The following is a 15,176-nucleotide window of genomic DNA, read 5'->3' on the forward strand; positions in this document are numbered from 1 at the left end:
AACTGTGTACAAGATTTACATTAAATGCAACTTTATTAGGCAAATACTGGTATCTTACTGTAATACTATCATGTATAGACAAAAAAGTGCCGATACTTCAATTTTTATTTTTTTTCACATGTAATTTCATAAAAAAAGCAACCTAGAAAAACTTCAAGGGCTCATTTTGTTAAATAGTTTTTATACCCCCCCCCCCAAAAAAAAAAAAAAATTTGGGTGATATATAGGAATCACCTTGTTCATCTGTCTGTCGGTCTGTCCGGTCCATATCTTTCTTATGGAGGAACATTAGAATCTACTACTTCACACAAAGATTGTTTATGAGCTGAGGGTGTGACAAGACCTTGGCCCATGGTCATTTGGGCAAATTCAAGGTCACTGTAAGAAAAAGTTCATAATCCGTGTCCGGTCCATATCTTTCTTATGGATAAACTTGGTGAGTCCCCATTTTACAAAGATTGCTTATGACCTGAGGGTGTGTCAAGCCTTGACCTAAGGTCATTTGTGCAAGTTCAAGGTCACTGACAGTGAAGTTCATAATTCATGAAATAAAAGTCTGTATCTTTCTTATGGAGAATAATGTTGGGATGTTGGGAGTTTCATCTTTACAAAAAGATTGCTTATGACCTGAGGGTGTGTCAAGATCTTTACCTAGAGACACTGTAGAAAAAAAAATGGATAAATAATGCATCCATACTTTCCAATAGAGAAATACTTGAAAAATTATTTGATTCAATTTTTCACTTTATATCATTAATTATTTCAAATACGAAAGCCCCATCTCTTCTAAATCAAAAGTTATAAGGAAAAATAATATTTTGAAAAGTAGGTCAAACTTCAAGGTCAAGGTCACAGGGTCAAAAATCATAGTATATTTAGAAAGGTCTTGTCACAGGCAATATACATGCGTAAAATGAAAGCCCTATCTTTTATCTTTCAAAAGTTATATGACCAGTTCAAAGTAATGTTAAAATTTTTGAAAAGTAAGTCAAACTTCAAGATCACAGGGTCAAAAATCATAGTATATTTGGAAAGGTCTTGTCACAGATAACGTACATGTGAAATATGAAAGCCCTATCCTTCTCCTTGAAAAGTTATGACGAAGGTTAAAATTTTTGTGACAGACAGACTGACAGATGAATGCAATTTAATGTCCCCTCGCTTTGGCAAAAGGGGGGACAATGATGGCATCCCATGCACTTAGAGACCAAAAGCGGGAGACCATAATTCTTTGAATTTGTTTGTTGTCTTTCTGACCCAGTGGTTCCTAAAAATTTATTAAAGATTCATTAAATTTTCACTAAGTCATAATTACCTCCCCTTGGAAGATGGCATGGCACTTTATTTAAACAAACTTAAATTCCCTTCATCCAAGAATTTTTTGTAGTGAGTTTGGTTGAAATTGGCTTGGTGGTTCTTGCAAAGATGATGAAAGTGAGATTTAAAAGTAGTCATAAGAAAATGTTTAAGTATTTTTGACTCTGGTGAGCTAAAAATCATACCACCAGACAGCCTTTTTCATGATTCTCATCATCTTTGATACAAGACATTGTCATGGGATATTGGGATGATTAGCTCCATCAAGGTAAAATATGAAGACAGAGAGCAACCCATCAATGAACTATTATATGAAACCTGGAGGGTTATAAATATAACATCACCAAATTTTTTAATATTTTATTGATATTATATATTGTACAAAAATATGTAAATCATAAATTTATACATTAATTACATTCAAAAAATGCATAATATTTACCTTTACATACTGTACATAGTTACATATAATCTTTTTTAAATAAATCATGTCTCGTGTACCTTGAGAAGAATTTGAGAATAAAAAATTCATACAACAATACATTATAAAGCATTATTTGGTTGATTTTTTGAAAGCTTATGTATGTATTAAGAATTAAAATATAGTAAATAAATATTACTTCAGGATTCATAATTCAGGCAGTTTGATCAAGCTCAGGTGAGCTAAAAAGCTTGTCTTACTTTTCATGTTAATGCATTCATTCACAATTCTTGAGCTGTATGACATGTATATTAAAGGACAAATGTGTAGGTTACTAATCCTGATAATATAAACTTCTAACTCTGCAGAGAAGTCCTAGTTGAAACATTGTATCCAGAATTTCTTCACGATCTTTTCTAATTAAAAAGTTGTAAGGTCTTGAGTAAAGAATTCTACTTCTGTCATCTTCCAGTTTATCACCGTTCCTTAATTTTTGGAAATGTTCAGTGCTCAAATCCAAACGTGTGAAAATGATCTGCAATATTGAAATATCCATATTATTAAGTACTTATTTATGTGCTTGTTAATAATTACCTTTTTGGATACAATTTTTCACAGAAGTGAAATATTGTGATTTATCTGTAGAAAGTAATAATTTGCAAGTCCTATTTTTAAAGTGAAAACATTGCAACAAAAAAATCCATTTTCCTTCCTTTGACACAAGTGTTAAAAAGAAAATAACCAACATTGATATACATGATATAGACTAAAAAATGCTTAAATTGCCTGAAATTGCTGTTAAAATCCATGTTTACTATTTTCTAATAACACAATCATTTAGCTATAATGTCTAAAGTAGCAAAGAGAATATTCAACTGTTTTAACTGCTGAAAATATAAAAAAAAAATGGTTGTGAATTAATTCCAACTACTGTAAACACTGAATATCTTCTACGCCTATCTAAAGTGTTCTAATTATTACTCTAACAACATGTCAAGAGAATGATGAGTCCCTAACAAAAAAATACTATAGTAAACTATAGTTAACTATAGTTTACTATAGTTAACTATAGTAAATCAAAGTTCCAAAGTTTTTACTATAGTAAATCAAAGTTCCAAAGTTTTTACCATAGTAAATCAAAGTTCCAAAGTTTTCACTATAGTAAATCAAAGTTCCAAAGTTTTTACTATAGTAAATCAAAGTTCCGAAGTTTTCACTATAGTAAATCAAAGTTCCAGTTTTCACTATAGTAAATCAAAGTTCCAAAGTTTTCACTATAGTAAATCAAAGTTCCAAAGTTTTTACTATAGTTAATTAAAGTTTCAAAGTTTTCCCTATACTTAATCAAAGTTTCAAAGTTTTTTCATTAGTTTAACAACTGATGTATTTTTATTAATTTTTTTATTATTTAGCCGTTTTAGGGGAGGGGTGGATATGGGGTTGGTTGGGGCTGGTTTTTGTTTTACATCTTTATTTAAATATACAAAGTAGTTAATTCAAATGCAATATTTACATTTATAAATTTTAAAAAAAATACATGTTGACTGAAGTTGATGAATATTTTGATTCCAAATGACACAATAATATATTATTTTTTCTCCATAAATAAGACTTACGTTACATCTGCATAACATTAAAATTAAATGCATTGAAATAAATATTGCTTATTTATCGGCGCAAGCGACAACCTTTACATTAAAATTCATATCTTGTACATTATTCTTTTAGGGGAGGGGTCGGGTTTTAAAAATGTTCTCTAAAGCTTTTATGAATCTTAAACTTGAAATATCATAAAATGTAAAGAATGAGAATCAAAAACATAATTCCACAGGATTTATCGTACTTAATCAAAGTTTCAAAGTTTTTACTATAGTAAATCAAAGTTCCAAAGTTTTTACTATAGTAAATCAAAGTTCCAAAGTTTTCACTATAGTAAATCAAAGTTCCAAAGTTTTTACTTTGGTACTATAGTTAACTATAGTAAACTATAGTTAACTATAGTTTACTATAGTATTTTTTTGTTAGGGGTGGAACAAACATAGAGCAGAGGATATAATAACTTTTACTGTGCTATATGGTAGGTATCACATTTTCACATTAGTGTTTACATTACCAGGACTGACATTAAAACAAGAGGCCAATGGGCCACGTGGCTTACCTGAGCACTTGGCAAGAAAAAAAATGAAATGATTCAGAAGATACCGAACAGTTCAATGACAGACTTATTTGCAAAGAAGGTCATTGTATTGACAAACTAGATTAATGCTATCCTTGTATCATCAACTTATTTGTCAATAGCCTGCCTTATTTTAAAAATTGTTTGTATGCAGATTATTACTTGTAGAGTGACATGGAGACTGGTTCGTCAGATGAGACTATATAAATCCAGGTCCTATGTCACAGAAGCTGGCATGAAAAGGATTCCTTACTTCTTAAAAGCACTGAGTGTCAAGTACAGGTCTCAATATGAGTGAAAAAGTTCTCAAATGGACTTTAAGCAAGCAAACAAACAAATCCAATAGTAGAGTTAAATCTAAGTTCTCCTAAAATGCAGTTGTAATAAATTTCCTTTTTTTAAGATAAAAAAGTCATATTTTGTCATATTTAAGCAAAATGTCCTTTTAAATACACTAAATCATAAAGCAAAATTTCACATATCAAGACAACTGTACTTATTAGCTCTTACCTGCACATGTGAGTTATGCATGTGGGTTACGGTTAAGAACCACTCAAAATAATATTAAATTTATTTTATTCAAATGCAATTTATTAAGAATAAATCTTCAACAGTTAGTTCCATTGAGTTGCTCTTTTATTAAAAATTAAAACTGTATTTGCTACGATGGTTCTGGAGAAGAAGTCAAAACAAGAAGTCTGTGAGCCAATGCTCACTAATAATACCCCCGCTCTGATGTGAATACACAAGTTCAGTTATGGACAAACACAGTGATAATCAGGAAATTGACATCGGATTTGTAAAAACTGAATCCCAACATATGGCATGCCTAAACAAAGAAAAAATTTCAAGCATCTGCGATGAGTAGTTGCTGAGAAAACTACGACCAAAATTTATTATGTATGGTACGGACAGATGCACGGATAAACAGGAAGTTGACATCGGATTTGTTCCAAAAATGAATCCTCTTATATGGCATGCCTAAACAAAGATTGTGCTAAAATTTCAAGCATCTGCAATGAGTAGTTGCTGAGAAAACTACAACCAAAATTTGTTAATTATGGTACGGACAGACGCACGGATAAACAGGAAGTTGACATCGGATTTGTACAAAAATGAATCCCACCATATGGCATGCCTAAACAAAGAGTGTGTTAAAATTTCAAGCACCTATGATGAGTAGTTGCTGAGAAAACTGCGACCAAAGTTTGTTATGTGTGGTACGGACAGATGCACGGATAAACAGGAAGTTGACATCGGATTAGTACAAAAATTAATACCACCATATGGCATGCCTAAACAAACAGTGTGTTAAAATTTCAAGCACCTGTGATGAGTAGTTGCTGAGAAAACTGCGACCAAAGTTTGTTATGTGTGATACGGACAGACGCACGAATAAACAGGAAGTTGACATCGGATTCGTACAAAAATGAATCCCACCATATGGCATGCCTAAACAAAGATTGTGCTAAAATTTCAAGCATCTGCGATGAGTAGTTGCTGAGAAAACTACGACCAAATTTTTTTATGTATGGAATGGACAAACGCACGGATAAACAGGAAGTTGACATCGAATTCGTACAAAAATGAATCCCACCATATGGCATGCCTAAACAAAGAGTGTGTTAAAATTTCAAGCACTGTGATGAGTAGTTGCTGAGAAAACTGCGACCAAAGTTTGTTACGGACAGACAGACAGACGGACAGACGGACAGACAGACAGACACACAAGGGTAAAACAGTATACCCCCCTCTCCTTCAGAGCGGGGGTATAATAAATATGAAAAGAAAAGGACAGACAGTTGTGCAATTGACAAACTTCTATCAGAAATGTTCACTAAGCTTTTCAAGTAATAAAATTTATTAAAATTACTAACCGTGGTCTTAACACAAATAATTCCAAAAGATGTATTAGGTATTGCAGAATTCATGATTTCCACCAAAAGTTCTCCTCCATGCTGTCCTAACATATTCTCGAGAGGTTGGCTTCGAAACTTCTCATCTCTGATGCTAAAATCCCTGGCATTTTCCATGTAATTTAACTGCAGCCACATATTCACCTGAAATTACATTTTTTTGAGCTTTGCTTTACAATTTATGAACTAGACTTTTAACAAAAATCTATGATGATACAATTGCTCAATTCATTGGTTTTAACTATAAAGTAAAAAAATCTACAAAAGGCTTAATGTAAACCTTTTGATTTCTTTGATTCCCAGACTATCCCCAGAGATCATGATTGAACAAATTTTAATTTACAATGCCTGAGGCTGTTTCAATATAAATATGAATAATGGTGACTTTGTTGATCTTGAGAAAATTAATTTAAAAGAGTTTTTTCCCCAAACTCTTTGGGGGAATCTTTCGTAAACTGACTGCCCACTGTGGCCCTGCCAACAAAGTTGAATCTACACTTCAGAGAATGCTTCAATATCATTATGACTAATCATGGTTTTGCTTTCTTCAGAAGATCTTTAAAGTTTTTTTCCCCTTTACATTCCTATGTAAAACTTTGATCATCTACTTTGCTCCTCCAACCTTTAGCCCCTTGGGTCATGATTTGAACAAACTTAATTTTTCTTTATGTTCCGTCTACCTGAACAATACATAGGGATCATAGAAGATGTGACCAGTCAACAGGGGATGTTTACTTCTCCTAGGCACCTGATCCCACCTCTGGAATTTCCAGGGGTATGTGTTTATGCTCTGTTCAGAGAATTGTATTGTTTGTAGTTTTACAAGATTGATCACTGTTTGTTACCTTTTTCATGTAATAAACCTTTCACGTAAGTTTTATCTTCTCTAGTCCTGAGGTTATCAAGGAAAAGATTTTTTTTAAAGGTACATATGTAGCCATTAAATTTTCACAATTTTTTAATTATCTCCCCTTGAAAAAGGGCCTGAATATATTTGAATTCCCTTCATCCAAGGATACTCTATGCCAAGTTTAGTTGAAATTGTCTCAAAGGTTTAGCGCATTTTCAAAAGGCATTTCTGAAAGTTCTTCATATAGATCATATATCCATACAAGGTGTCTAGTGATGAACTTGATTTAGCAAATGTTATTTCATTAAAACTGCCAAATAGAATACAATATACAATATTCAATATTATAATCATGTGATAATCATTAACAGATACATGTACCACTAAGAACTTTCATACAAACCTCTCCAACAGTCCCTGTCATCAGAGATGAACCTGTAGAAAAACGTGTAGGTTCTCCCAGCACAGTGTATCTGATATCTGAAACACTAGTTATGTCTACTATGCCATTAAGCCTCATTTCTACTTTCTGCCAAGCATCTCCTCTCCTGCAAAATTTGATTTAACTTACTTTATTACAAAAATACCTTTTCCTTAAATAATTTTGCGAAAAAAGAAATTATTAATAAATATTTCGTAAATAAATGTGCTTCAAGATATTGTGATGCCTGTTTTCCTCTTTTTTTTTAAACTCTCATAATGAAATTACCAAATTTTATAAGTCATGTAATATAAGAAAATTAAAGTTGAATTAAAAAGATGTAACATGTAGGCACCAATCAAGAGTTAGCATCCATAGTTCTTTTATCAACCAGTATAAAGCAAAGCCTCACACCAAATGAATGTTCCTGTAGTGTTCATCCCTAGATTATACACCTTTGCAAATTATCTGGGTTTGGTTTATAGTTCATTGGGAATGAAACCTGCTCAACATTGTTCAGAAAACTTTAACCTATTTATTCATCTGAAAAATGTATGTCAGATCCAGCATCCAAAGCATTTCAGCTAGACTAAGTGTATATTCCTAGTGTACCAGTCTTCATATAGTTACTTGGGAATGAAACCTGCTTCAAAAAAAATTATCAATTCATTCATTTATAAAATTTATAGGTCAGATCATGCATCCAAAGCAAGTCTGGTAGTGTCCATCCCTAGATACATCATGATTCATCCATTTTACAGAAACAATGACACCATGGAAGGAACAAGCTGTCATCGAGAAAAATAAAATAAAGGAATTTTTACTTTTTAGAAAACTTGACTAGAGCACTAACATCAAAAGAGCTCCAAATATTTTGAATTTGATCAATCCTTAACATAAACTCACACAGGGTTCAACAGGAGTATTTTGCTGAAGAGTATTAGAAGCTGAATAAAGGCACCTTCCACACTAGTTCTTTTCCCAGAAATCAATCCTTGTATAAGGTCAGAATAATACTGAACAAACTCTGTAATCCCAGCATACCAAAGGCTAAACAGGTGCCTATAAAAATAAACACCAATAAGTCATGCATAATTATATACAGTAGAAATGATTTCAATGACTTTTCCTTGGATTGAAATTGAATTAAAGGTAGATATCAGTTTTTTCCTTTTCTGTATTTCGTCTGGGTAGGATTGGATGCCATTAAGCTTGAAAAGGTATGATATCATACCAGTATTTGTGAAATCACATGATATTGATACAGTTTCTTTTAAATGAAACCTGGATCTATTCTGGTTTCACCAATCAGTGACTGCTGTAGTACATGTACCTTATATACTCAATACACCCTTCTTAATCAAGTGCAGGGGTGTAGACTTCTGGTCCACACTTTCCTATGCCAAATTTAAGGCATGTGTTGAAAAGTGTAGAACTGAATCAAATATGGTGGAGAATGGTACAATTAAAAATTTTACATATGATGTGCATCACAACAGCATTACTTTTACTAGTCTGAGTCGGTCAGATGTGCCTTAGAGTTGAGCCTTGATGTGAAGTCTTCCTTCATACAAACTTACATTGCTGATCATGATAAATGGATTTCTAGAACTCAGGAGAAATATATTGCAATGGTGATTCTGCATTGATGCATTCATGCTTACATGTAGTTTCATGTGGAACACATCAATGATTATATAATATTACATATTGTTATACCTTTAACAAGAGGCCCATGGGCCACATCGCTCACCTGAGCACATTGGCTTGGCAAAAGCACAAATCAGTTCAGTATTGAAAAAATTACTGGGGGGGGGGCTTGAATTTTAAACTACCTGATGATGCTTCAATGTCAATATAACAAATGGCTTTGTTGTACTTGAGAAGATTTTAAAAAAATTTCCCATATATTCCTTTGTAAAAATTTGATCCCCCATTGTGGCTCCTCCCTATCCCAGGGGTCATCATTTGAACAAACTTGAATCTACACTACCTGAGGATGCTTCCATATAAATATGACTCATCATGGTTTTGCTGTTCTTGAGAAGAAGATTTTTAAAGATTTTTCCTATATATTTCTATGTAAAACTTTGATAGTCCATTGTGGCCCCGCCCTACCCCCAGGGGTCATGATTTGAACAAACTAGAATCTACACTACCTGAGGATGCTTCCATATAAATGACTCATCATGGCTTTGCTGTTCTTGAGAGATGATTTTTAAAGATTTTTCCTATATATTTCTATGTAAAACTTTGATCCTCCATTGTGGCCCCGCCCTACCCCTGGGGGTAATGATTTGAACAAACTTGAATCTACACTACCTGAGGATGCTGCCATATAAATATGACTCATCATTGCTCTGCTGTTCCTGAGAAGATTTTTTAAAGATTTTTCCTATATATTTTTATGTAAAACTTTGATCCTCCATTGTGGCCCCGCATTACCCCTGGGGGTAATGATTTGAACAAACTTGAATCTACACTACCTGAGGATGCTTCCATATAAATATGACTCACCATGGCTCTGCTGTTCCCGAGAAGATTTTTTTAAGGTTTTTCCTATATATATCTATGTAAAACTTTGATCCTCCATTGTGGCCCCGCCCTTCCCCCGGGGGTCATGATTTGAACAAACTTGAATTTACACTACCTGAGGATGCTTCCATATAAATATGACTCAGCATGGTTTTGCTGTTCTTGAGAAGAAGATTTTTAAAGGTTTTTCCTATATATTTCTATGTAAAACTTTGATCCTCCATTGTGGCCCCGCCCTACCCCCAGGGGTCATGATTTGAACAAATTTGAATCTACACTACCTGAGGATGCTTCCACATGAGTTTCATCTTTCCTGGCCCTCTGGTTCTTGAGAAGAAGATTTTTAAAAGATGCTATTAATTTTTCACTAATTCTTTATTATCTCTCCTTGAAAGAGGGCGTGGCCCTTCATTTGAACAAACTTGAATCCCCTTCACCCAAGGATACTTTGTGGCAAGTTTGGTTGAAATTGGCCCAGTAGTTCTGGAGAAGAAGATGAAATTGTGAAAAGTTTACAACGACGACGACGACACCGACGACAACGACAGACAACGGACAAATTTTGATCAGAAAAGCTCACTTGAGCCTTCAGCTCAGGTGAGCTAAAAAGTGGTTTCTTTAAAAATCTATACTTAACAAAATGTCTAATATTTTCCATATTTTACTGAGCACTGAGTGAGATATTTGACCTGTTGATCATGTTGATAAAATATTGGACTGCTTAGTCACACAAAGATAAAAGGTATAACAAAACATTTATTGACTGTGTTCTAGGGCAAAATGCATTTTGCCTACCCTCAGAACCAAACTGTTTGTCTTTGGCCTAACAGCCTCAGGGAAACAGTTTGGTTCTTGGGTCCAACAAAATGCATGTTGCCCTTGAACCCAGTTAATAAATGTATAATATTGCTAATTTGTCTGCAGGAAATGCCAAATGTACATAAGCTAAACAATGACATCTGTAAAAGGGTAAGTCACTTATAGTTTCACAGGGCTTAAAAAAAGATTACAAAGAGGTTGTACTTTTACAAAATAGAAGATACCCTACCTTGTGGAAGCAATTTTAATTCAAAATGTTATCAAACTTTTTCTCATAGAATATTTTGGCCAGTACAATCATATTTTCAGCTAGGTAAAGGTACTGGGTAGCAGCAGATTTTGCAAGACTTGACTTTCATGCTTATCATTTTTCAGTACTTTCAGTACCTTGATCATGTTGAGTAAGGATATATTAATGGTATATTGAAAAACAGTAAACATGGTAAAAGAAACCATACCTGGAAAGAAAATCTGATGATGCAGACCCAATTCTCATTGACATGAATTCCTCTTTAATGTTTCTCCTTGCTTGTATGAAAAAGTTTTCAATTTTTTCTATTTTACATGACATTATGATAGAATCAGAATCTTCATCAAAGCTACTCATGCATTTTTTTGTCGATTCGATCAGACATTCCTTTATTTCCAGAAGTTTAGTCCAAAATGCAGCACGATCTTTGATACCATAAAATTCCACTGAATACAAGCCTTCCAGAACAGATTTAGTTAACTCTGACAATTCTGTCGCTTTTTCATCGTAAAAGATCCCATAAGATTCTAATATACCATTATCCCATTTTGAAACATCACATCTGTAACTTTTGTCTCTTTCATAAGATTGAGATCGAGATCGAGTCAAATTGGTACTGTAACTGTCATCACTATCACAAGATTGAGATCGAGATCTTGGACTTAATTTTCTTTTTCGTGATAATACTGAAGAGGGTGACATTACTATAAGGCTAGGATTTGGTGAGCCTTCCATTGTACAAAATGGTGTTTTCTAGCACTTCTTCCTAAAAATAAATATGAGAGATCACTAACCCTTTATGATAACTGCTGGTACTGCTCTTTTGCAATTAATAGAGAGGTTTAGCAAACCAACGTGTACGCATACATGTATGTGTTCCCCCCGGAAATCTGTGCATTACGTCATCAGTTTTGCTAATGACGAATTTCTACACGTATCCACTTATGTGTAAATTACCGAGTACACGTAAGTCCAAACTTGTAGCCTATATTTCTATAACTGCTGTTTAAAATGTGTGCGTTTTCCTATAACCTGAAGGTTTAATGCATATACTGATATAAAGAACTAAATGTCTATGATTGAAAAATATAATTTTATCGAATGTTAAATACACAACATCTAGACTTTCAAAACAGGCTTTGAGGGATCAAAATTATAAGAGCTCTTTCCATTCTTTTTCCTATAAATATATGCATATATTTATTTAAAAGGGTGATATGCGTATTATTTAAATTTAATGTCTTTTCCATTTTTTTTTTAAATGTTAAGCACTTTTGCATTTAACAGGTCCAGCACAATACCCCGATAAAGGTATATAGCTTGATAAAGCTATATACCTTTATCAAGGTATTACAAATACCCTGATCAAGGTATTTTATGTAATGAAAATACAAAAAAAAATCCTAAAAAAATTAAATTTAAAAGTTGAATTATGAGTTGTAGTCAGTGTGTTCACTCGTGCATGAAAAGTACTCAGGTATCAAAAAGACGGTATAAAAGAACGTCTCCTCACATGACATGCTTTTATACTGATTCTTTGTGTTTAAGTACTTTACATGCATGAGTGAACTCATAACTCGACTTTCAGTATTTATTTTTTTTAGGATTTTTTTTGGTATTTTCATTACATAAAATACCTTGATCAAGGTATTTGTAATACCTTGATAAAGCTATATAGCTTTATCAAGCTATATACCTTTATCAGAGTATTTTGCTGGACCTGTTTAAAACACTTACAAATATAGGTACAGGATATACTTGGCTAAACTAGAAAAATAATGTAAACGTGTACGTGTAATTCTAACTTGTAGTAAACACGTACATGTACACGTACAAGTGAGCTTACTAAACCTCTCTTTTAACGTTTGGTGAAGTTTTTGTTGGCAGAAAATTAGTTGTTTTTTAAACAAATGCTGCCTCGTCATATTTCACTTCTTCTTCTTCTTCTTCTATTTACAACAAAACTTCAGAGCGCTGAAGATTACTTGCAAAAGCTCGATCAATTTTCCTGCTCTGTTCAAAATGCAATTTTACAAAAAAATATTTCGGGGCCTAATTATATTTTGCCACTATTAATAATTGAAAGAAGTTGCAGGAAGCAGATATACCATTGCAATTTTGTGTGTGTGTGTGTGATGCATTTTAACCTAGGGGTTGCGATCGCTCTTTTCTTAACATTTCCAGCTGCAACAAATTAAACCTTAGTAAAATTAGCTTTCTATGAGCCTACAGAAATTGTTTTTAACTTGTCCATTAATGTCATCCACCAGGAAAGCAGTACATTCTTCAGTCCGAAAAGACTCGGGCAACAATTTATAGAGTTATCGTTCTTTGGTTAGGTAACGGGATGTTTCGCGCCATTGCATGGTTCGCCCAGAGATGTTTCAGTCCAGATACATAAATGTACATTGAATTCGTTTAGCAAAAAAAAAAAAAAAAAGTAAGTTATTTTACATTTGTAAATATAAAATATAAGTAGTATATGTACATTTACATTTGTAAATATATAAGTAATACATGTATATGTACATGTACACCTGTGGAGAGTTTTTTCCCCAATTTTCAATATACCATTCTCAAGTGTGTTTTTTTTTTATTTTGAAAAAAAAAAATGAACAAATTAAAACATAAATCCGGAATGTTCTTTGTGTGTGTGTGGGGGGGGGGGGGCTTCAAAATTGTGAATTTCATGGCCCCTGGTTCAGGAGTTCTGGTGTTTGGGTGGGGCTCCATTGATAATATTTATATAATAGCAAAATGCATTTATTTAATGCTAAAAAAAATCTTCCCATATGCTCCAGAGTAAACTAATTAAGTGCAATAATATGAATGTAAATGTATAAATATATTTATAAATAATGTCCTTTTTTTAAGTTTTCTCTGATCCTGGGTATCTAGGAGGCAAACAGAGTACAAAATTAATTGTAATGTGAAGTAAAGGAGAGTTACATGTGTACTCTCCTTTGCTAAATTGTTGTAATCAAGAAGTTCTCGTGTGTAATTTAATTAAGAGGTTTTTTGATTGAATGAGAATATATAAGAGATTGACATAAAGGTTATTTATGCATATATAGAAAAAGGGCCCATTGCACACAGGATGTGTATGAACTATGTATGGTGTCAAGTTTGACAATTGACGAGTTATTTAATTAATGAATTCAATGACTACCCAAGTTATACTGTTTTTTTTATAACCTGGGTTGGACGTTAATGTGGTTTATAAAAAACTTTTCCAATCTAGGTTATACGAGTAAAACTTGGGTAGCTTTTAAATTCAATCCTTATAATTTAGTTTTCCATCATTGAGTATAGAAAAAAAAAGACAATGTTTCCTTCAAAAATGCCTTTTAACAAGTCTTATTTTAAAAGTAACATTAGGCGGATTGATCATTGTAACGTAGGAAAAACAGGTCAAACAACGTGATATAAATTTATTTTTATGCCCAATCAATTGGCGTGTTACAACCAGAATTAAATTATTGTCAGGTAAAATCATGGTTGGCAAGAGACTGCGTAAAGTCTTATTATACATGTACTTTATCAACGCGAACAAGTGATCACAGAGAGTTCGGGTGACTAGGGGACATTTATTAACGCAGCTAGGTTAAGGACGCCCATGAAATATACGCCTTAACATATTCAGGGAAAATGAATGCAATTTTAATATTTTTTTTTAACAGCATTAGTTTTGATAAATGTGAATTGTGGTGTTTGCATTTGTATAAATCGGGTCTCTGCTGAGATCAGCCAAAGCGACATCGCTTACATCAGCTGTTTGTCACGTGACAGGTTTAAAATTAGAACATTTTTGTACTACAAAAAAGATTGTAAAAGTTCAACGATATACGGGCATTTTTCAGCTATAAAATTTATTACGTTTTCTTTGAGACAAATTCCTTAACATGAAAAGTGCTGGGAGCAACTTCCTCATGCTCGGAAATTGTTTCAAATTTAGCCGTCTTTCTATAAACTCCAGACAAAAATGTAATACGCATTGGAATAATGCTACATTACGGAATAAATAAACAATGCACAACCAGCTCCCAGCACTTTTCAGAATAGTAGGAATAATAGCTACATGTGTTGAAAAATTCAGAGTGAAGCGGATATCGTTGAACTTTTGATATTTTGGAGGGGCTGGACCCCTCATTCTGGCACGTTACTGTACAAATGTGCACCCTAGGGCTTTATATTAACTCTACACATTATCAGTTTAGTATGACAATAAAATGTGGATTAATATATTTCAGAATATGTCTCTCTTTTGGTCCGACTAAGCGTGTTTCGTATTTATTTTTGTTTTTACAAGCTACGATAAAAGCTTGATCCACGCCTCAAGTACAGAGAAACTGCGTGTCAAACTACGAAATGACGTCATCTCAGTAAGTACAGCGAGATCAGGCTGGCTTTCATTCTACATACGCTAAGTGCTATTATGGGAAGACAAGTTGTACATCCATTTATCTTTATA

General features: G+C 33.2%; 1 protein-coding gene across 1 annotated transcript; it reads right to left on the reverse strand.

The window, feature by feature from the left end:
- Window positions 1–1,765: 1,765 nt before the first annotated feature.
- Window positions 1,766–11,465, reverse strand: LOC133203318 (uncharacterized). The gene is made up of 5 exons (XM_061339126.1): window positions 10,914–11,465; window positions 8,008–8,163; window positions 7,084–7,228; window positions 5,792–5,974; window positions 1,766–2,273 (listed from the first exon to the last, which is right to left on the reverse strand). Exons 1-5 carry the CDS (start codon window positions 11,438–11,440, stop codon window positions 2,073–2,075), a joined length of 1,212 nt encoding a protein of 403 aa, XP_061195110.1. The 5' UTR covers window positions 11,441–11,465; the 3' UTR covers window positions 1,766–2,072.
- Between the last annotated feature and the right edge of the window lie 3,711 nt (window positions 11,466–15,176).

The sequence above is a fragment of the Saccostrea echinata genome, unplaced genomic scaffold (genome assembly GCF_033153115.1).
Source record: "Saccostrea echinata isolate AGI-Se365-2 ecotype Australia unplaced genomic scaffold, CSIRO_AGI_Sech_v1 ptg000050l, whole genome shotgun sequence".
NCBI classification, from domain to species: domain Eukaryota; kingdom Metazoa; phylum Mollusca; class Bivalvia; order Ostreida; family Ostreidae; genus Saccostrea; species Saccostrea echinata.

Excerpts from the sequence above, each read along its gene's own strand:
- LOC133203318 (XM_061339126.1), bottom strand. The coding sequence starts at position 11,440 with ATGGAAGGCTCACCAAATCCTAGCCTTATAGTAATGTCACCCTCTTCA. Across the intron at positions 8,164-10,913 it reads TCATCAGATTTTCTTTCCAG|GCACCTGTTTAGCCTTTGGT; the intron begins GTATGGTTTCTT and ends TTATTTTTATAG. Across the intron at positions 2,274-5,791 it reads TTATTTGTGTTAAGACCACG|ATCATTTTCACACGTTTGGA; the intron begins GTTAGTAATTTT and ends TCAATATTGCAG.